General features: G+C 47.8%; 1 protein-coding gene across 2 annotated transcripts; it reads left to right on the top strand.

The window, feature by feature from the left end:
• The first annotated feature begins 5180 nt into the window (after positions 1-5180).
• On the top strand, positions 5181-23791 carry SCAMP4 (secretory carrier membrane protein 4). 2 transcript variants are annotated; one of them, XM_082780026.1, is made up of 8 exons: positions 5181-5252; positions 8790-8860; positions 9318-9371; positions 11935-12063; positions 15113-15269; positions 18402-18503; positions 19533-19650; positions 20565-23791. In XM_082780026.1, the coding sequence occupies exons 3-8, from the start codon at positions 9365-9367 to the stop codon at positions 20739-20741; spliced, it is 690 nt and encodes a 229-aa protein (XP_082636152.1). In that variant the 5' UTR covers positions 5181-5252; positions 8790-8860; positions 9318-9364; the 3' UTR covers positions 20742-23791. The 2 variants fall into 2 exon arrangements, with proteins under 2 accessions (XP_082636152.1, XP_082636153.1); XM_082780027.1 differs by lacking the exon at positions 5181-5252 and adding an exon at positions 7348-8697.
• Positions 23792-24174: the final 383 nt, after the last annotated feature.

The following is a 24174-nucleotide window of genomic DNA, read 5'->3' as shown; positions in this document are numbered from 1 at the left end:
TTTCAAAAGGAGAAATTCCTATATCAGTTCTGGGCTGTGTCCATATGTTTAACAGTGCAAGAGGTAAGCATTTTACCCAAGAAGCCTTAGTTTCCAGCATAAGTTTTGTTAGTTGTTTCTTAATTTCACCATTCATTCGCTCTACCTTTCCAGAAGAGGAGGGGTGCCAGGGGCTGTGAAAATCCCACTCAATCTCTAAGGCCTGCTTTAATCCTTGCAGTAAAGCTTTACACCCATTCAGTCACGTGGTCGATTAGGACAAACAAGTAACTCAGTAAAGTCTACCTGTATACTTTGGAAAGGTCAAACCCCTGGCTCCCGTCCCCCTCTAGATAGGTTACAGAAGACCTTTTTATTTACCCTTTGACATATAGTAGTACATCCTCTGCATGTGTGCTTCCCTAAAGTATATATTTCTACACAGACATGCTTTCTTAGAACAACATCACACATTGCTTGCACCTCCCAATGATTCTTCTGATGTAAAACAGTTAATATTTGCCTCATTATCACTTTATTCAGCATTTCTCTCCCATCAGGGAGTATCGATTTTCCTTAAAATGATCCACATATTTATAACATTAATACCTCCTTGGGAGGTTGTAATTACTCCAAAATCTTTTTTTAGAATTTACCCAGATAGGTGGCCCTGTAAATCCCTGAGGTAAAATTGTCCACCTATATTGTTGCTTCCGCCCCCATTTCAGGGTCTTTCCAGTCAGAGGTGAATATACATGTATATTTGCTCTCGGGGCCAGAGAGCACTCCATTAATAACACTGTTATTCCAGTCTAACAATTTACTATTTGAATGCCCAATTTAATCATCAAATCCCTTCCCAACAAGTTAGTCTCTGCCTTGGATACATACAATAATTGCCCCGCGATCATTTTATCCCCTAGTCTCAGCTTGGTATCCCCCAAAAGTGGCACTGTTATCCCAGTCCCTTCTACCCCCATCACATTTAGGGTTTCATTAGTTAATTTAATCCCTGATACTTTACAAGTCAGTAATGACTTAGCTGCCCCAGTGTATTGGGTTTGATGGCAAGGTTCGGGGGGGTGTGAGGGGTGTGGGGGTGCGAAACTGCAGTGGCAGCCCCCGTGAAAAAACAAAACAAAGCAAAACAAAACAAAAACAGAAACCTCCCCGTGGTAGATAAGGGACAATTTCATCTGGCCCTAAAGGGGCCCACTGCTGCCCAGAGCCAAGCCATAGCAACACAGTCCGTGCCTCTGTGAGAGCACGTCCACGAAAACAAACAAACAAAGAAACAAACAAAAACCTGCTGCTCAACAGCAGTTGGGAGAGCAAGAAACCCCCCCGCAGACACCAAAGTCAGTGCAGAAGGAGGGGGAGGAGGCGCTCCAGGCGCTGGAGCCGAAGCCCCTCTGCGGCCGCTGGAGAGGCCCCTGGTGGAGCAGGCTGTTCCCCCCTCCCTGATGCTTGGGAAACTGAACAAACACCACAGCAAATATGCAAATATACCAAAACTTCTAGACTGTTACTTAGATAATACCTACATCACCTTTCCCTGCTCATTCAACTTCGAACACCTTTAACACTTTCCACAAACCTTTTAACACTTCCTTTATCTTTCTCTAGCCTTTACTTTTCTAATGCCGACATCAAAGGCTCAGTCAGGGGCCAACTTAATTCCATACCTTTTCCCTCCAAGATGCTGAAACAACATCAATATACAACATTTCATCCTGTTTTCCTTCTCTCCACAAAAACATTGACTGTAATATGGTGTTATAATTAGTAGTTCCACTTAGGGGCCACTCCGCTCCATCCTCTAGTTTATAAAGTGGCCACCACTGATTACAATATTTGATAAGAGTTCTTTTACTTTCTGTACCCTCTCACCCCACTATATCCCTCCAATGTGTTAGTATACATCCTAGGAGGCTTTTCCTCGGGATTTCTTTGCTTTGAACTTTTCCTATTGTAATCTACAGTGGTTAATATTCCACTGTTTTCCTAGAAGCTCTTTACTAGTCAATCCCAATCCCTCCAAAATCCACAATATACAGATACACAAGTAAAATCAAACCACTGTAAATTAACTGCCTGTAGACAATTACACTGGGGACATTTAAACCTGATGAGCCGATAATATGCCTGGGCAAATTTTGTTCCCTTAGACATACACCTCAATGGCAGTTCTTATATTTACATATTAACATATTAACATATGTATAAAAGAACACTTTAACAAAAATGCCCGGGCTTTTATATATACAATATACAATGTACAGTTATTATTCCAGTTAGAATTATTCCTCAGCAGCTGCAAACATTATGCCAGTTGCCATTAAAGATCACTTACCCTCCTCCTGTCTCTTTCTTAAAATCTCAGACGTCCCCGGAGTTAATGGGGACTGCCACATATTCCTAGTCACTGGTCCCTGAGTGCTAGAATCAGAGTTGCTATCAGAGTCTCCCCGGGGTTGCAGATTAGGAAGCCCGGGAGTTGGAGGGGCTGCAGGTGGGGGTGGTGGAATATAGGGAGGCAGTGGGGCTGGAATCTCTAATTCTCGGTTTATCTTGTGCCTCCCATCCCCTCCTTTTTCTTTTAGAGGATATAAATTGGCTCGAGTTTCCGAGCTGATCCACAAATGTGCATATTCACTTTCTTCCAAACTAAAAAGTTCTTTTGAGTTTACATAAATATTTAGGGCCTGGCAAACCCAATCTTCAAAGGACCCAAATACAGGCCAGTAAAGGTGGTCTCCTCAAATCTGTTTACCACCCCAAACTTCAACACAATAATGTATCATTTTTACTTTATTCCTTCCCCGCCTAAAAGGGGAATCCTCCCAATTTTTAATCATTAATCCCGGGGTAACCTAACATCAGACGTTACCCCGCCCATGGGACCAGAAGGCTTACTCTTCTTCTGTCCCATCTTCTGGAGCGCCTTCACACACACACACACAAATCGCTTCCCCCTTTTCGTGGCCCAGTCCCTCGCGGGATGTGGGAACCGCACTACCGAGGGGTCCGCACTCGCTTCGTCCGCAATTGGACGTCTCACAGCGACACGCTCCAGGATACCCAACCCCAACCGAACGGATCACCGGCCTATACTTACTCACTCCTGAGTCTTCGTTCGGTCTTCGTGCACAAAGATTACTAGGGGTTGCCGGCTTTATTTGCTTGCTGCCGAATTTAGGGTTCGTCGGTGAAGGATTTGAATGAAAGCAGTCCTAGCGAAGGCCGCTGAAATCAGCGGGGCGCCCCCTCCGAAGGTCTTTCAATCAGATTGCCTTCATCCGAGTCACGGCACCAAATTTGTTATAAGTTGCCCCCTTAATTAATTTTCAGAGAGCATTGCATTAATAATAGAAAGGAATTTATTGAGTAAGCAACAGCAAGCAAAACAGCGCTGGGCGGCCGGGGAGTCTCGGCTCCACCAATGGCGCGCACCTCACCCCCGCCAGGGTCCCTTTTTATATCTTGGTAATTCCGGGATTACGCAGCACATCCTGGTATATTCTGCGACTGCGCGCACTGTTGCTAGGGGGTCGTCTCTGTCCCTCTGGTGGTCGTGAAGATGAAGGCCGTAGTCTTCCTCCGCGTTGTGGTTCAACTTCTTTTTTTTATTTGGTCATGTTGGCCCAGCGTGAGACAGGAATGCAGGATGTTGATACACTAGTTTAGCAACTTATCAGGAGATGGTTACATGAACTTTGCAGCAGTGTCTTTGAACAAAAGAGGCAACTGAGATGCAGAAGGAGAGAAGGGGAGGGGGTTCTCTTTTTTGTTACATTAAGCAAAAGAATTTTCATAGTGTCTAGCCAAGTATTATACATCTTACTTCAGCAGGGAGCTTTTGCAACTCCTGCTCCTCAAACGGAACTCCTTGTTTTATAATACAAAAGACAATGAACAAACATTTATTGTGTATTACAGGGTTGGAGTACACTGTTTACAGAAACCACAGCCTCGGGGGTTGTAAATATTTTTGAAGTAGAGTGGGTTTTATATGCTACCAAATTAACAGCATTTACATAGCACTGGTACCTTGGAGACTGATCGGTACTTATGTTAATAAGACTAATGCAGTGGAAAGGAAGAGTTAAGGAGCTATAGACCCACATTAAAATATATAAGCCCAGAATGTTATAAATCCAGGTATTGGTGAGGCTGGGTGAGGGCTTCCCAGTACACCATTCTCAGGCTGCATCATCACAAAGATTTTGGAGTAATTTGTCTGCTAAATCCTCACTACCCTGTTTTGCTGAAGCTTAAATTCTGCAGAAGGAGGTAAGTCACGCAAGCACTGGGCCCTGGGCAAGCGCATTGGTTGTTGCTTGTGCTGATTTAGCTGACTTATTCAGAAGTGAAATCAGCATTTAATGGCAGATGTTATAAATAGCAGTCTCCTGAGCGACTGCACAGCCCAGGGTCCTGAATCCAGCTATCACCTATACACGGTGTAACTAATCCAGGAAATAAAACGTGGCGTTCGCCATTAGTCAGCCCAGTCAATCTAACTAAAAAATCAGGCTACTGAAGTTACATGATTAACTTCCACCGAGCTTCTGGTTTCTGTCAGCATGAGCGAGAAGCAAAACCCTTTGGATTTCGGAGTCTGAACCTGTGCGGACTGGGCTGCACCACAGGGCCTGATCCCCAAAGGCTCGGAGGGGCTGAGCTCCCCGCAGGATTTGGGCGCGCCGAGGACGCTGCTGCGGGTGCCGCCGAGGCAGCGCCGGTGCTGCCGTGTCCTGGGCACGGCGCAGCCACCTGGGACACGACGCCTGTCCCAAACCAGCTCAGTTCACGTGAAAATGAAACGTTTCTGCTGCGCAGCGGGTGTTTAATGGGGGACTGGGTGGCGATGCTGTGGACGGAGAGGTGCTCCCGGTGCTTCTGCCCACAGCTGGCGGCCACAACTCGCGCGGGGCCTCGCCGTAGGGACAGGGACAGGGACAGGGACGGGGGGTGAGGGGTGAGCAGTGAGGGGTGAGGGACCTCCCCAGCAACGCCCCCCCCTTTGCAATTTCGTCCCTCTCGCTTCCCCGTAGCGCAGCCAGCCTCGCCTCAGCCCCCGCCCCGGCCCCGGCTCTGGCTCTCCCCCTCACGTGACGGGCGCGGCGCGGGGCGTGCTGGGAGTTGTAGTCCGCGGCGCCGCTGAGCGCCATGGCGGCGGCGCCCGGCGGGACTCTCCTTCCCAGCGCGCCCCGCGGAGCCCAAGGAGGGCTCGGGGGAGCTGGCCCGGGCCGCGCCTGGAGGGGGGCACGGTGAGAGCCGGGACGGGGAGAGGGGGACAGGGACGGGAGGGGGGGGGTGGGGACGTGAAGGGGGGGCCAGGAGGGGGGCGAGCTGCAGGGGCCGCGTGGGAGGGGAGCGGGTTGGGGCCGGCTGAGGGGGGGCAGCCCCGCCCGGGGCGTTTTTTCCTCTCTGGATTTTGGTTGTCGGGAGCCGTGAGCAGCTCGGGGAGCTCTGGCGGGGGCTGTGGCGCGGGGCGGTGCCTCAGGCGCTCGGCAGGTGCCCGGGGCGCTGTGTCCCGGGGCCGCCCCGCGTTGTGCCCCCCCTGGGTGCTGCCCTCACCTCAGCTCCTGGCAAATCCCCGCGGCCCCCGGGGGCTCCCTCGCTCGGAGCCCGATCCTTCAGCGGGCCTCGTGTGTCTGCCCTGCAGCAGCGCTGCCAGAAGCAGTTTCCCCGCTCCCACTGGTGCTGGGTGGCCTTTGGGGTGAGGTTTGTAGCTGGATTTGTTCCCCCCTATCCCACGCGAGGCTGTGGACGCGGGGCTGGCAGCGCTGGAGGGGAGGGGACGTGGTGCCGAGCAGGAGCTGTGGCAGCTGCACGGGGTCTGCCTTTGTGAAGCTGGGCCTTGCAGAGTGACGCTCTGAGAAAAGCCTTTTCTCTTAAAAACCAGGGCAGAGCCCCCCCTTTTTCTTAAACGCAGCTGGGAAGGGATGGGAACGAGGCACTTGCCTGTCTCAGGATCCCGGTGTTGGTTCCTTCCCTAGCCTGGGGGTCTCTGCGGGGTGCCCTTGCTTTTAGATCCTGGCTCTTCTGAGCTGGCTGGGGGCTGCTGGCTTGCAGCATGAGGTGGCTTCAGGAAGCCTGGTGCCAGGTCACAGCCTTGCTCACCGCAGTAAGCCCAAAGCATTTTAAGGAGACGTGCATTGTACCTAAGTCTCTTTAGCCTGTACTCCACTCGTGAAGCCCGCTTACTCTGTGGGGTAACTGCGTTATGAGGGAGCATCAGCGAGTTCTGGTGCCACTGTTACACAGGGACCCTGCCACTCACTTTGCTTCGGGTTAAACTCTTGGGTACGGATCTGCGGAGAAGCTTGCGTGTCATCAAATCAAAAAAGAAAACAAAGCGGTCCAGAGAATGTCCGACAGCAGGGCTCCATCAGCTGGCAAATATTCCTAGAGAAAGCCTGGGATGCGAGGCACTTCGGGGTTTGTCTGGGACACGTGCAGATGGCTGGAGAGGAGCCGGGGTCCTGCAGTGAGTCTGGTCCCGGTGGCTCGCTGCTGCTCACCTGGGGTTGGGGCAAAGCAGGAACCCAGGTCAGCTCTCCCACCGCCCGGCCAGCGCCCTTCTTCTGGCCTCCCCCTTATTTATTTCCCTTATCCCTCTTCTCTCCTTTTAGAGAAAGAAGCAAATAATGGGGAATAAAAAAACCTTTTAGAACCAGTTACTGTAATATAGGCAGAATAAATGTTATGTCAAACCACGGGCTGGAACAGAAATAGACCTGCAGTCAGGTAACGTGCCTCAAACAGGAACTCCGGGGGTTCCTGCGCCACGCTTTCCCTTACCAGAGATGATGATTCCTATTCTGATATCGGGGTGACCTTGGAGTGTGCTTCCTAAAAAACTGGCGCTGCTCGCATACGTGTCTTGGTGTAAAAGGAAAATGCCGCCTGCTGGAGTGACAGCGGGCATTTTTGTCTCTGAAATACAGATGAAGAAAAGCTCCGACGGGCCTTTGAGAGTCATGTGAGCCAGTCTGTAAACTTGGGAGCTATTCATTGACTGTGTATGAGCACAGTGGAAAAAGGAAGTTCACTTCACACCACGGTTTCCTTAGTGTGTTTTTTTTCCTCCCACAAATAGATTTTGTGTGAAGAAATCACTGCGGCAGAGCGCAGGACATTGATTTTTATCTATTTCCAATTAAATTGAAAGCACTCCTGTGAATAGAAAGCTCGTTTGTATGTGCTATCTTCCACAAGAAATTCACGGGCGGTTGGATAATCCTTGTGTATCTGTACCTGTTTATCTGTTTCCTTGTGCGTGGCTCTTGCAACTGGAGCTTGTCTTGAGGATATTGAGGCTGCGCAGTGAAATTTTCCATCTAAGTCAGTCACTGGCCGTCAGAGTCGAGCACTGTCCTCCCTTGGCAAACACAAGACTTCTTCCCTGACTGTGACTCTGAGGCCTGTTATCCCAAGACCCTGCAATCCTGTTTGCAGAAATCCTGCCAAAATTAACTGCTAAGCTGGGGAAATGGGAAAAATGTGACTCGTGTGCAAGCGGATCTCAGCCACGTTGTTGGGTTGGATCTTGAGGTCTGAGTCCATGCCCGGGGAAGGTTTGAGCTTGCTGACATGGGTGTCCATGGGGGAAAACTCCCTCCTCCCAGGGCAGCAGCACCAGCGATTCCTTTCTCTTCGTGTGTTGGCATAACTGGTGTTTGTCTGTAATTTGCTCTTCCCCCAGAATTTACGGATCTCAGCTGGGAGCAGCTGCAGCTGGGTGGGGTGAAGCCCTAATTGTGCTCCGAACTGTCCTCGTATTTATTTTCTATTCACACATTAAAAAAAAAATAATGAAAAAGGAGGCAAAGCCTTTCTAAATCATTTTCGAAGTTACAAAACGCCTGCCAGACTCTGGATGGTGGCTGTTTGTATTGTGGGAAAGCCCGGAGGCTTCGGCTGCGCTGGGGCCCCATTGTGCAAGCCTCTAGCGAGGGGCTCCCAGCGCGACAGGCTCGTGATTTACGCAGCCTTCCTGTCCCCACGCTGTTGCTTTCTTTAGACTGCACGGGCAGAGAAAAGTGTTTTCCTCGACGTTGACATAACTGAGATAGCGCGTACCTGCAGCCCGTGTGCAGGAGGAGTCGGCGTCCCGTGCAGGTCCTGTTCTGTTTCAGTGCTGCTGTCACCACTGAGGGCTGTGCTACAGTAGGTCAAATAAAGAGGAAACGGATTGCAGCCCCCACAAAATAATTGCACCCATGTGAAATCCACACCCTCTGGAGCACGAACACAGGAGGACAGCACGGAGGTGCAGAGAAGGGGAAGGAGCTGCTGGAAATCCCGAAAGCTCTGGCTCCGGCGCAGCTGTGCTGGCCCCAGTGCCCTTTGCTGTGTTTTTGGAGGGGCGGTTTTTAGTCTGTACTGCCTTTGTTCTTGAGAGTTATTCACAGACCCCGAAATACCCGTTTGGAGGGTTGTTCTGCCATGTGCCTTGTTGTCAGCCTGGAATTTGCAGGTGTGGGCACACGGTGGTTGTCCTGAAATGAGGAGAAGCGAAGGGGCTGCTCAGTGCAGAGCCGTCTGTGGCTTCTGTCTGTGCCATCAGCACTGCCGACATCAGCAAAGCGCCTGGCATGGAGCAAACTTCACAGGATTTGATTTCTGCCATAATCACGGTCGTGTTCAGTGGTGTGGTAACAGGAAGACTAAATCTGCCTCACAATACGGGCGTGTGGAATTATCACGGTAAGGAAGGATGTCAGGCCGCGCGTACCAGCTGATGTGCCGAGCACCAGCAGTTTACTTCCCAGCTAACAGCAATCATCCGGTTGTTTCAGGAGCTGGGACGATCCGCGGGGAGCCGGGAGCCAACAAATCATCTCAGCACCTAAATGAGGCGTTAAGTCTGGTGAGTTGGTACCTGTTTCTCTTCCAGCACGTGCGCTTTGCTGGGTCCCAACCAGACCTGTCTGCCTCAGCTGGAAGGTGCACGTGTCCTGGCAGCGGCCGTCTGTGCAGCCTCAGCCTTTGCCAGGTACCCTCGGAGCACGTTTGTTTGCTGCTGAATAAGACAAGCACCAAAACCGTTGACAGTTTTGTACAGGATGAGTTGCTTCCAGGGGAGCTCCGTACAAACAAGGAGAAGCCAGGAGCCTTTCTGTAAGGTTCCAGCGTGCCAAATTTGTGCAGTCTGTAGTGGTTTGTAGTGGGAACCCTGGGCTTACAGTGTGTCAAGCACTGTGCAGAGATGCTCCTAATTTTAATAGCTTTTTTGGGTGCTGGTTAGTGATATATGCTGGCCTGATTTTTTTTTTATTTTATTTTTTCCTTTCTCTCTTCTTTGTTTTTTGTTTTTCCTTCCATAGATCTCTTGCTGTCTGTCTGAAACTTCGCCAGGGAGCACTTAACAGAAATGGCAGGTAAGGGCACCTCAAACTATGGCAATGGAGAGAGAAAAATGGTTTCAGATAATGTTTTTTAGTATGCCATGATGGCTGCAATTCATTAGTAATTCATTCACATGCACTTTGCTTTCTGAGATCTTAGTGATCCCTAAAGGTCTTTAGCTTCTTCTTTTTTTCCCCCCTGCTCATGTTCCTTTTTGTGTAGGTTTGCTAGCAGAGGTTACTGGTCTAACATTAAAGACTTAGGTGTGACTTTTTTGAAAGTTTGATGAGGATGGAATTTAATAATAAAACGAGAGCAGTTCCTTCCTTTCAGAGGCTAAACAACTTTCCATAGTGTTCCTAGCTGTGCTGTCAGTTTTGATACAGCTTAATTTTACTTGTAGTTAAACTAGTAACAAGATTCCTCCTAACTTTTTTAAAATAAGCCAAAGTCCAGGACTTGCACCCAGCTGCTGTTCATTGGTAATAAGGTTTAGTTTTTGAAAGCATGGATTGTGCTTGCTTATGTAACGTGTTGATCCAAGCCTTGATATGAGTGCTGGAGCACTCCAAGTAACGCAGTCAGACATGAAAGTGGATATTTTCATTTGATTTCTTTGTCTTTTCTTGGGAATAACCCAGAACAGTGGAAAACTACACGGGTCTTTGGATAGGAGAAAGCAGTCACCTGGCTTCTTGGAGCTGGGCAGCCACAAAGAGGTGTAATCCCAATACTTCTGTATCAAGCAAACTGGTATGGAAGTACTTTATGAGCTTGAAAATTGCAGCGGCTGGTGCCCAGAAGGCCAGCTGGTTTTTGCCCCATCATTTGGGGCCTTCTGCACTAGAGGCTGACAACAGCTTTATTGTCGGTGAGAGATCTGTACTGAAGGAGGGAGAAAATGGAGCAGAGATGAACCTAGCTCACTAGCTGCATCTCCTGTTGAAGAGGGACAGAACAAAATTTCCACATCCCTCCTAAAAAACATTGTTAAAGAATCCTCTCTTACTGTGGTCAGTTAACCTTGGTCTCGCTGACTTCCCTAGAGAGCTGACTCCTCAGCTTTATGAGCTGCACCCTCTTTGTTTCCCTTGATCCAGCACTGTTAGGTCCTTTTACGGACATCTGAGACAAATTGTCCAGGAGAAAGCCCACGAGGTGTTCATAACTTACCAAAAGTTAGCGCTAAAAAGTCCAAATTCCTATGGACTTTGAAAGCAGCCAGGGGAACTCAGTGCTCCGTGTGATGTGGTTAGCAGTAGGCGTTAACCAGTAACTAATGCCAGCCCGAGACGGCATCTGAATTAATGCAGGATGCGTTTAGAGGTGACGGGTGAGGAGGGGCAGCAGATGTAATGTTTGTTTTCATGAGGAAAGGTCTGAAAAATCAAGCTGGGCTGGTGACTTAAGAGATTCTTCCATACTTAATTGTTATGTACTCACAATGGGTGTTATCCCCACCGTATTTTCTGCATGAACATGTCTTTCCTTTGCGTGAAATAAAGCACTTTCTTTCCTAAAGCATGGCATACAGCTTTAGACGCTTCCCTGCCAACCTTCAAATGAAGTTAAGAAGCTGCTCCTGCAGAACGTCTTCTCACACAGAGATAATGGCAAGAGAAGGGGAACTCTTGTGCTGACAGTTCTTGTTCAGACATTTCCTCTCGTCTTCTGTGCCATTTGGAGGTTTTCCCAGGACATTCTTCATCTCTTCCTCTGGTTGTTTTTAATTCTGTTTACTGGGGCTGAAGTAGACTAGAGACAATTAGTCACAATGCCCTGGAATCAAACTTTAATCAAGACTTGAAGGCAAGAGCAAACATTCCCAAACATGTAGAAACTCGCGTCCAGGCACACGTGTGCCTGGATGCACAGATGCACAGATGTGTCTGTGCATCTGTCTAGAAGCTGACAGCATCTTAAATACAGAGGATTTAGGCATTTAATTACTTGATTTTTAAAATGTAATTTCTTTCCAAGGTAAGTTCTTCACTGTGTTGCTTTTGTCAGCATTTGCTGATTTATGGTATCTGAATGCAAAGCTTTTTTTTTTTTTTTTTTTTCTTTTTTCTTTTTCCCCCCTCTGGGTCTTAACCTTGCATAAAAATTTGACTTAGAAAGAAAGAAGGGGACATTCATGAATCTCATAAAAGCAAAATCATCCCTGATATCTTGCCTTGCCTCAACTGGATGGCATCTGAGTGCTGAATTCCAGTTAGGGAAGCCTTCTTTACAGTCACGAGCATGTATCTACCACAGGGCCTAAGCCTTGCCCCAGCAAGCCCACCCACTCAGAGCTTGTGTCTGCTTTTGTCTGGAAGACCACCAGTCTTTCCTCCTCCTTGGGTTTTCTGAGGGTTTCTAACTTAAAACCTCTGGGCAGTGTTGCCCCCAGGTGTTGCTGGCCTCTGCCCGCTTCCTGAGGAGCTTTGTCCCTGAACTTCTTTTAAGGTGTCTTTTGGTTTGTTTATTGATTGTCACAAATCCCGTCATACTCGGAGGGCTGTCCGGGAAGGTGTGGAGGATGTCACACTTGTTCAGCTGTGCCAGCTCGTTTCTGCATTCAGTTAATCTGTTCTGTGTTCTGTGTTGTAGAAAAGGTGAATAACTTCCCACCGCTCCCCAAGTTTATCCCTCTGAAGCCATGTTTCTACCAGAATTTTGCAGATGAAATACCCATCGATTATCAGGCCCTGGTGAAAAGAATCTACCACGTATGGATCTGTAAGTTGAATAAAAAACCTGCTCTGGAAGATTGTTTATGTGTAATAGAAAAACATAGAATTTGATCATTTAAAAGCTTTAAGATTTTGGCTGCGATTAAGTGATAAGAAACAATGATTCCTCTTAGAATGCTATAATTTACCTGTATGACCAAATTTCAAGCTGCTGTACCTTGAATCTTTGTTGCAGAGCTGCTGCTGAAGAAAGGAGAGAGCATCAGTGCTAGAAAAGCCTATTAGTAAATTCGAGGAAGAGAAGAGCAGACTGTATCTGCTTTTTTTTCTAATGTCAAGTGATATTTCACCCCCCAAAATAGCCCTTTTAAAGTAATTCCTGATTCACCTAGAGTAAGAGGAATAGGAGAATTGAAGGCTAGAAGATTAACATGACCTGTATTGCTCGCTGCCCATCTCCCCACCTTGCTTTGTGAATGCTGCCCCCCAGTTTGTGCCAGCCAGGTTTCCCCTCCCCATCGAAGCAGCGCCTTCCAGCCTTACTCCATCTCTTCCCTTAGCCCCCAGAACGTTCCCAGCCCTGTTCTGAAGGGCGTTGATCCTCTTGGTCACAGCTGGTGATTTGCTGATATTCTGTAGGAGCAGAGCTGCTGGCTCTCTGGGCTGGCGTTGTCTGGCTTAGGGATTCAAAAGCCGGTAATGAAAATTGACCATTCTTCTCCAAGGAATAAAATCGGATGAAAAATGGTGTGGCAGGCCTAGGGAACCACAGGGAATGCTTTGGAAGATTAAAAATCTTTTTGCCTTGCTTATCTTTTTTTCCCAAAATGCTTGTCATCCCATTTACCCTTCTCACTGAAGGAAAGCTTGTTTTCTGCCAGATATGCATTTGGTAGCCTGGCTTTTATTCCAGATGTATAGGATGTGTGTATGAGAGAGATTTGTGTGCATAAATAATAGCATAATCTATCACTCCATTGTTCTTTCGTTATTTAGAGATGCTGAAATGAGCTCTGTAATTTTCTTGCCTGAAGAAACTGCTTGTCCCTTCAGACTAACTGGTTAAATGTTGCATGCTGCAAAGCTGCCTTTGTGTGGGACTCTCCTTAAACAAAGCACCCCTCAGTCAAGTTAATGGAAGGATGGAGAGGTGCCAGCCATTTAGGCAACTGGTCATATGCACGGCTGGGGAGACCTGGAATTTTCACCATGAGTTTTAAATTTCCATCTGCTGCACAGCTTTTGGGGGTGTCTTCCTGACTTTTGGGGACGGGACAGAGAGCAAGAGACATGTACAGAGGGAAGGCAGTAAAGAAGAAAAGGCCAGTATTAAAAATAGAAACACAAAAGTCGTTGCTAGAAGGTTGAACGCTCATTACTTTAATTGGATGTGAACATTTTATTAAGACGGATGGTGGCTTGGGGGAAAACTGTACCAGAGCTCCCACTGCTGGCGAACAAACTCCTGCCTGACACGTAGGGAGAACCAGAAGCTCCTTCCAATGTTGTAGGTGCTCTCGACTTGGTATGTTTTTGGTTTTGTTTTCTCACTCGATAACTTTTGGAAAACAATTGACTTCTGGAAATAATAATTCTGAGAAGTACAGCTAATTGTTACGTAAATGAAATTTAAATAATTAAAACTCTTTCCCCCTTGTAGTAAGATACATCCAAACCATTGCATGTAAAGCCTTGTTGTTAGCTACTTAGAAGAGGGAGAACATTTATTTTTTGTAGAAGTGTTTTATTTTAGTTTTCACGTAACTTGTGTGTCAGAATAAGCAGCTGGGTTAGGATGTCTTACAAGATTCTCCTGGCTGTATTGTCGATATTATTTTGTGACCACACAATTTTGTAACTGTTTAGCAGCCCCTGAGATGAGTGAAGGCAGAGAAAAGAGTCACTGGAGGAAGAGGCAAGGCTGGCACCGAGCATCAGAAGACCAAGCCAGAGATGTGCAAGCGTGCTGCAGAGCCACAGCTTGTAGGAAAGAAAGGAATGGGCAGGGCACGTTTGCTTACCGCAGGGGAAGAGAAGCTGAGGGATTTATTTTTGACTTGGTAAATGAGAGTGGGGTCTAAAGCGATCCTACTGTGACCTCGTCCCCAGGCAGTACCAAAGGGTTCTTGGTGTTCGGACTGTCTGCCTTCTCGTTTCTCTTTGTCTGCTAATTGGTTCAGGTTACCCCCAAAAGATTTTATGAATTACCACCTGTTTTCCAAAATCTGAGCTTGTAATTGGGCTAAGCCTGCTAGACCCTGGCAGAGCATGGGAGATGCAGGGACAGCTGCAGGAGTCTGTCAAGTATTGGGGGAAGGCGGGGAGTCCCTGGCAAAGGGACTGAACTCAGCCTACAGAACCCAGGAAGCGCGCAGCCTCACTGCAGCAGTAACATCAAGCTTCAGAGAAAGGGGGTGGCAAAGGCATTTCCTACACAGTTATTGAGTGCGGCGCTGGTGCCCTCTGGGATCTGTTGTCAACTGTTCTTTTTTATCCAAGTGGCAGGGACAGGGATGTGAAAGGGCCTTTAAGCCACCCTTATGTTCACATGTTCTCAGCCTGATTGGAGTTTGCTTATTCCCTTGCTCAAGGCAGCACTTACAAGCCATGAAGCTGCTTCCAGACTTTCTCAGAGGCCCAGGGAAATGGGGAGAGACCCTGCAGGGCACTCTGCTAGCTCTAATAGCTCCTGAGGCAGCAAGCACAGAGACCAAAGCAATGGGATGCTGAGTGCACGGCAGATTTTTACACCACTCTGCTCTCATCAAGGGGTTATGCTACAAATGGGGGTGGCTCATTGTTCAAAACAGTCCTGGGCTGAGCCTTGTGCTGGTCGCACCAGTTGACACCCAGATATCCATCCTTTGGCAGGCCCCAGAGGAGTTTCCTCACCCTCTGGAAGGGGACGCGTGTCCGTGCTGCCGGCCCCTTGGCTCACAGCAGAAAGCTGCGACCCCCTCGGAGCGGTGGTGTTGTTGGGCAGGAGTTTCCCACCGTGGTGTGGATCCTTCCTATTATAATGCCGGGTGTTTGTTTATTTTTCCTCCGATGTGAAACAGCACGAGTTCACGCTCTTTCCTGTGCTCTCTTTACAGTTTACTGCATCACGCTAGTAGTGAATATAATTGCGTGCCTGGCCTGGTGGATCGGAGGAGGCTCTGGGGTCAATTTTGGCTTGGCCATCCTCTGGCTTATTCTCTTCAGTCCCTGCGGCTACGTCTGCTGGTTCCGACCGGCGTACAAAGCCTTTCGGTAAGTGAGAGCACACGAGGCGGTTTGCTTCCTCTGGGAGAGAGATGTGTTGTTGCTGAGGAGTGCCTCTCTGGAGAGCTGGATAAAGGTGAAGGGTTTGATATCTGAACATCTCATTGTCTTCGGAATTGTTTTCAGTGAAGAATGTGGCAACTTTTAAATAGTAGATGAAGGGCTGAGGGTCACCTGCCTCCTCGGATTGGAGGTGAGTAGCACCGAGTAGTCTGCCACTTCTGTGAGGATGAAATTCATATCTCACCCAAATATCTCAGGCTTAGCAGCACCCTCATAGCAGTATAACATCAGGGTGGATATTGATTTGGTAAAGCTTTGCTGCGGGCTGTTTTGGTGGAAGACTATTAAGTTATCAGGAGCCAAGTACTCTTCTGGATTTTGTCTCTAGACACCTGAGAACTTGGCTGCTTTGCTTTTTATAAAGAAGTGGTTCACTAGGGCGAGTCCTTCTGAAGCTCCACAGGTCTTTTAAAGCCATCCTGCATTTTTACTTTAATTAATAATTGTTTGCATTTGCTCGTGCTTCTCGTGTATCACGAGGCATTATTCGGATATTAACACATAAAGCTCATCAGAGCTGTGAAGGTCCCAAGCATTTTCCAGTCTCGTGTAGGGAGGGGTGGCACAGAGGGGAGGTGACACGCAGTGTGACCACACTGTGGTCGTCAGCAGACCCCACACTGGAGTCAGGGATTTGGACTCTGAAGGGGAAGCTCTTTCTGGTTCCCCACTACCAGAATCCTCTGGATTTTGATCATTTACCAGATTCTGTGATGAGTTACTTTAGATAGCAGCAAAAGCAGCTGACAGATACGAGAGTTGGCAAATGGGGTCCTGTCTGTTTAACACATGCTAGGTTAGTTGCTTAAATGCTCTTCTGAATTTACACTTCGTGTACTAACAACACAGGGCAGCTAATGCACCCGAGGTGCTTAAATATCAGTGACTACATGGGGGAGTACAGGGAGGATTATTTCTGACTGAAAGGGAAGGCCACTGCGTTGGATTCATCTGAAAGTTTTAAAAGATGTGGAAATACCAGCTCTGAACTCTTGCCCTCTGGGTCTGGGGTTTTGTCCCCATCTCTAGTTCAGAAGCCCGAGAGCCTCCAAGTGCCGACTGGAGCTCTGTTCAAAGAGCATTTTCCGTTCTGAAGTCTGGGAAAAATTACTCTTCTTCATTGACCTCCTCTGGGCTTACAAGGACCGTTTCTAATTATTTCTTTAATGTTGTTTGTATGTGTTTATGCAACTGAATACGGAAAGGTCCCTGAGGTTACTCTGTATAAAGACTTCCACAGTTTAAAAAAAGAATAAGCCCTAGAGACAGACTGGCAAGCCCAGAGATCGTCAACTTTGATGTCCGTCGTAGAAGAGGCTTGAAAAACACTGCAGTGGGGCAGCGCGGGTAGTTTTGGGGCTGCAGGTAGTCCTGGTTCTGGAAAGCCAGGTCAGGTCCGCTCGCTGTGGCGTTTGGGAAGATGCAGCCCTTCCACACTGGCATTGTGTGCTGTGAGGATGCTTTCGTAAAACCTTCGTCATACAGCTGCATCCAAAATTAAATTAGCTGCAGAGCTTTGGCGCTAGGGCAAAGCTGTTGCAAATCTGCACCAGAAAGCTGGATCAGAAATCACCTTTTCTGTGTATCCTCACTAATTCCCAGAGATCCTTTCAAGTGAAGACTCCTCCAGCCCTTTCAGGTCTTAGTTGCAAGAATCTGTTTGAAGGCTCAGCCTGGAGCCTAATCCTTTGTTAATTGGATTATGACAGGCACTACTGTGAACAGTCCATGTTTGAAGTATTTCTTCCACATTGCTGTACTCTGAGGTGCTGCTGTTTGAAAGGTAGGATCACGAGGATTCTCAGGGATGGTTTCATTCTCTCACAGCATCTCTCTAGCCATCTCTTTGGGAGATGGAAGATAATGTTATCAGCACGTGAGGAGCAGCCGGGCTCTGGCTGGAGGTTTTCCCACTTGTGTCAGAGTAGGCAGGGTTCGTGGCTTTGACTTGGCCGGAGCCTGTTGTCCTGCCTCCCTCAGCTTTTGACATTATGGGCTAGAACTATGGAGACCATTACAATACATGTACTTCCAGTGTTTGAGCAGAGGCTGGGAATGACTGAAGCTCTTTTGTAAAGTCCCTACTGCACCAAATTGCTGCTTTAGCTCCTGAAATGTTTTTGTAAACCTGTTCTGTAGATCATGGGCCCTTTGGGTTCCTGAGAGAGTGGGAATAACTCATATCATAAAAAATGATAGGTCAGCTGGCTTGGAGGGTTTCAGAGCTGTGCCTGGGCTTACAGTGGAAGGCAGGCTCATCGACACAGCTGATTTAATAGGACAAAGATGTCCTGTGGCAGAACAGCGCTGTGCCCCAGTGTGCCCAGAATGGAGAGACCATGAACAGATCTGGGACCATTTTCCTATTTGGGATTATACTCACACTGCCTATTTCACCTGCATAAATTAAAAGGACCTCACGTAGTCAGAACCCTGTCAGTGTACACGTTCTGAAGATGTGGAGTCTGTGCAGATGCCAAAGCACACTTCTGTGTTTTCCCTAAGTACCACCCTCTTCTCTTGTGGCTATTTTTCCTCCTGTTCTGTCCCAGTGCTGGGTTATTAACTGTAGGCGTGTAAGCTTCATGACAAGCAGGCACTGAGACTTTCCCAGCTGGGCTCTCGTGCTCAGGGGTCACTTTTAGCGTATGGGCAAACTGCCTCTGGTGTCTGGGCTCTCTTGTGCCTGCTTGCTGGTGGCCAAGCTGCGCAGGTATCCGGTAGCACTGACTTCAGACATTCGGTCAGAGAAATGATTTGGGCACTCTGTGTTCTGCAGGAGACTGCCTTTCCTCGTGTGTCATCATATATGTAATTACCTCGGTAGAGCAATTGCAGGAGCCAGGCTTATTGGAAGAGATTAGGCACTGATGATTCATGGATCTGTGCGCTTTCACTGCCAGGGAAAGAGGAGTTGTCCTCAAAGTTCATAGCTGTTGAGGGACCTTTTCTGAGATAGCACACTTGAGCGTGTGCGTGTGATGGGGTCAAACGTTAACAAGAAGCAATGCAGGGTGCCAGTGTCCCCCTAACTGCCTCTTTCTCCTTCCTTCGCAGGTCAGACAGCTCGTTTAATTTTATGGCTTTTTTCTTCATCTTCGGTGCACAGTTTGTTCTCACGGTCCTGCAGGCGATCGGTTTCTCTGGATGGGGAGCTTGGTAAGCAGGACACGCCTGGAGCCTTACAGCTGAGCCCTCAGCTCCAGTGCCTGAGAGTTTCAGCCTATGGGCTGTTTCCCTGAGCATTAGAGGAGCTGGTGGGAGTCTGTACAGGGTGGGGTGGAAGAAGCTTTCTGATTTCCTCTGTGGCATAATTATATCTGCTCTTGGAGTACACAATTCTGTCTATTCCCATTGCTGGCTATCGCAAAAGTTCCTGTATTGGCAGAAGTCAGATATCTTCACCTGCCTGTTGTTTTTTTTTGTTTGTTTGTTTTTTGTTTTTTTTAGCACCTTCCTGTAAAGTCCTTCCTTTCTGCTGTTTAACCAGAGAATTTCAAGATTGATCTGATCCTCTCTTAGCATTGCCCTCAAAGTATTTGCAGCACATGTTGAACAGTGCATGATGACTCACTGTTGGCCTATAGAGCAAGTATTGTGAGAGCTGTCCTAAAATAAATGGAAGCATTTTAGTGTCTGTCCCTGGTTATGTTATAATTATTTGGCATTTTAACTTTCTGTCTCTGGAGACTTGAGAGCAATTCCTGCTGAAGCTGCAAATAATAGAAAGTCCTAGACTCTGCACAGCATTTAGTTTTAACTGCTGATGCTCTCAAGTTGCCCTGTCTGGTTGTTGCCATCAAAGGGAATAGAGATGCATTACAGATGGGAGGACCCTGATGTTCCATGTTTCCAGGTCTGTTCTCTGGTTGCACAACCTCTGCACTGTCAAAAGCATCCTGGGAATAAATCTTCTCTCCCTGAAACCTCACTGTGCAGCTGGCTGTCCCCTAAAGGTCTGAGACTGGATTAGCAAGGGATGCTGGCAAGTCAGACTTGAGATCTAGAGGAAATACCTGTCTGAGCTGCATTTAGTTCTGACCATCCTCTTCACTTTTTTTTCTTTTCTTCGATTTCAGGAGCTTTAAGGCTGCCTTGTAACTTCTGTGTGTGCGTAAACCATCTTTCTGGTAACAATTGTGCTTAAAAAAGAGAGCAGTAATGATACTGTTTCTTTGTTTCTTGCAGCGGGTGGTTGGCAGCAATTACTTTCTTTAGCACCAACGTTGCATCTGCTGTGTTCATGCTGTTTCCTGCCATTATGTTTACAATGTCAGCGGTCACAATGCTCATCTGCATTTTAAGGGTAGGTGCTTTAGGTGTCTCTCTGACTTGGAATATCTGTGTTTCGTATTGCAGTAACGTGAACAGACAGCCACTGTGAACCATCACTGCCTCTATAGGTTTTGTAGTGTAGCCAGTGTATCTCAGACTATTTAGAGGACTGATGCAGATAATGCAGGACAGCTTGAGCTGGATGCGTTCACCATTCCGTGTTCCTTTATGTCACTTAAGCCAAGGGACTGTAAAGGTGAAGCATCTCAAGACGTCCGCAGCAGGGACAGGGTGGCAGGATGGCAAGTGGTCCTCGGTTGTCTGCAGAACACTGGATTTGGATATAAGACCTTCTGGAAAGCTTCAGAAGACTGATGGCATGGGACGACAGAAGATAGAAGGGAAAGAGGACAGGCAATTAGCCCAACAAAACCCTGTCTCAGAGTAGTTGCCATCATGGAGATTGCCACAGGTTCATGGCAGCGTTTTGCCCCCTGTCACTGCCCTGTGCCATCAGGCATTGCCTGGTGGTGTGACATTTAAACCAGGTCTTTTGTGCCCCTGGATTCCTGGTGTAGGTTTTTTCATGTGCCGCAGCTGAGTCCTTCAGCCTCAGCCCCACTGAAGCAGCAGTAACAGTTTTATGGGGTTTTCAGCCCACTAACCTGGGCTAGCTGCCTTGCTGCATGGACTGGTGCTGTGGGATCCCCAGCCTAAATCCCAGGTGTATGGCTAAGACAAGTTCAAGCCTTGCATTGATACTATCTATTTGCACCTCTTTTCATTATGTGATTATATTTTTTTGTGCTTTTTTTTTTTTTTCCCTTGGAAAAACAGCTGTTTGCAGAGAGAGAGAAACAAACGCAGTACCAAATGACGATAGGACTTCTCAGGAAGAGGTGTAGGTACCCACTGCTGATTTTTCCTCTTGTTTTACTCCGTTAGGTTCACAAGATCTACCGAGGGGCTGGTGGAAGCTTTCAGAAAGCTCAGGACGAGTGGAACAGCGGTGCATGGAGGAACCCCCCCAGCAGGGAGGCCCAGTACAGCAATTTTTCCGGGAACAGCCTGCCGGAGTATCCCACAGTGCCCAACTATCCCCCGGGAAACCAATGGCCTTAAGCAGCAACAGCTGCAAATTGCCTGGATTCTCTTCTTTTTTGGTCCTTTTATTATTGTTATTTGAAAAGATCATTTGCATTCCCCTACACGTACCCCAGTCTTCATGGGGACTTTCTTCTTTTTTTGTCTCCTCATCACTGCAGAAGATGTGTGCTGTCAGCCCACGCCACCTCAGGAGCTCTGCACGGCCTTATCAGAAGGATAGTTTTTGTTTGTTTCTGTTGTTACCAGTATTTGCCTTGTTGCAGACTGAGGAACCAACCGTTCACTGCCCTTGCTTAAGGACTGCTTTCATGACCATATGTGCAGAAGGCTGGCTTCCCGGTGACGGTGAACACTACCAGAACTGCTCCTTCTCCTGCCTCCCTGCTTAGTTTTCATCACATGCACAGCACACCGCCAAATCGTCTGTAGTTGTAACAAACACAATCAGAGCATTAGTAGCAACCGGTGTTTGCTCTCCCGGATGAATGATCTGGAATTCTTCAATCTAAGGGAAATGCAACACCTGAATTATCTGGTACTAGTGATATTGAAGGTATTTGTAAAATCTACAGCTTCATTTGCTTGCGCTCTCTGGTGAAGAATCCTTTAGATAACAGCGCTTGCTGCGGGTGAGTGCTGTTCAAATACTAAGTCCACAAGAGTCCTCATTTGCCTGGCTATAGAACTATTGTTATGATAGAAGTCTTGCTTTCCCTGCCTCCAAAAGTTTTTGCTAGATCCGTGTGCTGCAGAGATGCAAATTCATCTCATTTTGTTACTGATTGCTCACTAAAAGCCTGATTCAAAGCCCACTGGAAACTATTGAAAAGCTGACTGCTGTTGGGCTTTGGACCTGGCTGCCTGGGTGACGTTCACCCCTTTCCAGGCAGGCAGCGCAAGATCTCTGTGCCATCTAAATTCCAGGTACGTGGCGTCAGGATTTTTGTGCTGACCCAATACATGCCGTACTGGACACGCCTTGTCCTGTTGGGACACCTTTTTTTTTCTGGGCTCCTGGCCAGTAGCTGGGTGCCAGCTAACTATTGATCTCAGTGCTGGGGCCCCAGCGTGGTTTGGGAGTAATTCCATTACAACTGATAAATTGAATTCTGCCTTCTACCGACGCAGTTAAAATCCAACCGCTCTGCAGTGAGTTGTCTCAGAAAGCTCGTTAGTCCTCGTAGCTGACGCTAGCTGTGCAGAGCTGGTACGTGGCTGCGTCGCCAGCAGTGATTTCCTTCCCTGTATGAGTAGGGGGAGAGAGGTTCTTGCCTTTCCCCAGGAATCAGCTGAAGAGAGGATAAAGCTGTTGGGAGGGTTTGTTTCCCCTGAGAGCTAGCATTAGTCTCATCGCTCATCTTCATCTCATGCATGTACATCAGGACTCCTGGAGCCTGAGCCATCCAATTCCCCTGTGTCCTAAAACGATCCAAGCAGCAAAGGCTGCAGTCTTTTCCTTTCCTTCAACAGCCTGCTATGAACTTTCTCAAACTTGTTAGAACTGGGAGGTCGGTTCCCAATATTTTAATAGGGAGTTGAGTGTTCAATGTTTGCAGCTCTGGGAATTTCAACGGACAGCGAAGGGCAGAGTGCTCCAGTTTGGAGACTTGAGAGGTGTGGGGCACCCTGAGAGTCAGGCCCAGAGCCTGGCCAGTTGTAGGAAGTGACGCCAGAGGTGTTACACTGGAAGTGGAGTCACTCCATGTCCACACTAAATAACTGGAAAGCAAAATTGGCTCCTGGAAAGGGGCAGGGAGGTTGTCCTTGCTAGGTGGAACTGATTTGCAAGTGATCTTTTGAAAACTGTCTCTACATGTGCCTTATCTAATAAAATGTTAGTTCGTGAAGGAGAACTTTTCCTTCCCCATCCCCCAGGCAAAACTTCCCATTCACTCTATTAACTTTTCCCGTGTCATACTGTAAATACTAAGTGAAGTACAGCTTGGAGTCTGCATGACACCTTTGTTACTAGGGCCAAAGCAAAAGCAAACATTAATGGGAGGTCAGAGCCTCCTCGAACTTCAGTTTACAAGCAGCACTGACCCCCTGCTGCAGAGCCAGCCTTTTGCTGGCTCTGGCTCATGCTCCAAACACAAGGTTGTTTTTTTCTTGTGAGTGTGCAATGTGCTTGTAAGTACAAATGCTTGATGCCTTCATTAATAGAATACGACTCAGTCATGCTGTCAAGCTTTTAGGTGCCTTTGTCTTGTGTCAAGTGAAATTTTAAGTGTTCTTTGTCGCTTGCCATCAGAGAGTGATAAAAGAACTTCCTGTCGAAGAACTCCCTGGAAATACGATTTCACTGCAGGGGAGCAAGGTGAGGTGAATGGGGCCGCACTCGAGGGTGGCCATGCTGGGGGCCCAGACATGGGGTGCCTGTGCAACGCGCTCCTCTGGCTCTGACCCCTGCCATCCTCAGCCTTTTGCCAAATTTTTTTCAGCAGTAGTTGTAGTCTTTTTTTTTTTTTTTTTTTTTTTTTTTTTTTTTTGAACCAAGAGGAGAAGCGTTGCCAGGGGACTCTTGAGTCCAGCTTCTCTTTCTCCCCTTGGATAACCCAGGGGTCTCTTTTAAAGCACCCATCCTCACATCTCCAACCTTCTTGATGCAGTGAGGGGTGTGTACTTAGGAGCCTGCAAACCAAAATGGTTGGAGGCAGACACCAATGTCATGATCCATTAGCAAACACTGCCTGAGATTTCTAAAGAGCTTAAATGAAACCTCCCAGGACGGGAGCTGCCATCTCCAAGCACATCGCCCCCCTCCATCCTCTTAGATGCCAGAAACCGTAATTCCAGAAAGTTGACTCAACACACTGCCTGAACTGCTGTGGCTTTTTTTTTTTTTTTTTTCCCAACTCCTCTGTATGTTTTTTAATGTTTACATTAGATTTCTAAGACTCTTTAACACCATTAACCTGGACCTGGCTCCTGGTTTCATTCGGCATCATGCGGCATGTACGTGTGTGATGTTTCGTGTCACTTGTGGGGCTCTGGTTTTTGTTTGTGTTTTTCTTCTGATCACAAGACAATAAATGCTCATCCTGTGCTTGATGAGAAGAACTGGCTGCATTAGAGAAGTGTGTCTGTTCCTAGGTAACCAGAGTTATCTGGCAGAGGGAAATGGCGAAATCTCTGTTTTCTTCCAGTCTCCCACCACTTTTTTTTTCCCCTTAAAAGAACAGCACGTTTATGGATGAGGCTTACCCTCGTGCTTGGGACCACCACAAGAGTTGGCGTGCTGTAGTTTGTGTTCTTGCAGATGCCTGACGAGCGTTTTACACCGAGTTTACCATTATTCTCATTTCCTAGCTATGGAGAAGTGCAGGTGATGGGGTGCGCCGGGGTTGAACCCTCCTTCCTGGCCTCTCCTTAGCAGCACACGTTCACGTTGGCCTTTTGCAGTGCTGGCCTCTGCCTTGTCTGGTTTGCTGCCTGGAAAGATCCCGTC

The sequence above is a fragment of the Aythya marila genome, assembly GCF_965140915.1.
Source record: "Aythya marila genome assembly, chromosome: 27".
Lineage (NCBI taxonomy): Eukaryota > Metazoa > Chordata > Aves > Anseriformes > Anatidae > Aythya > Aythya marila.
Note: the sequence above shows the minus strand (reverse complement) of the source record. Positions and strands in the feature narration are given on the sequence as shown.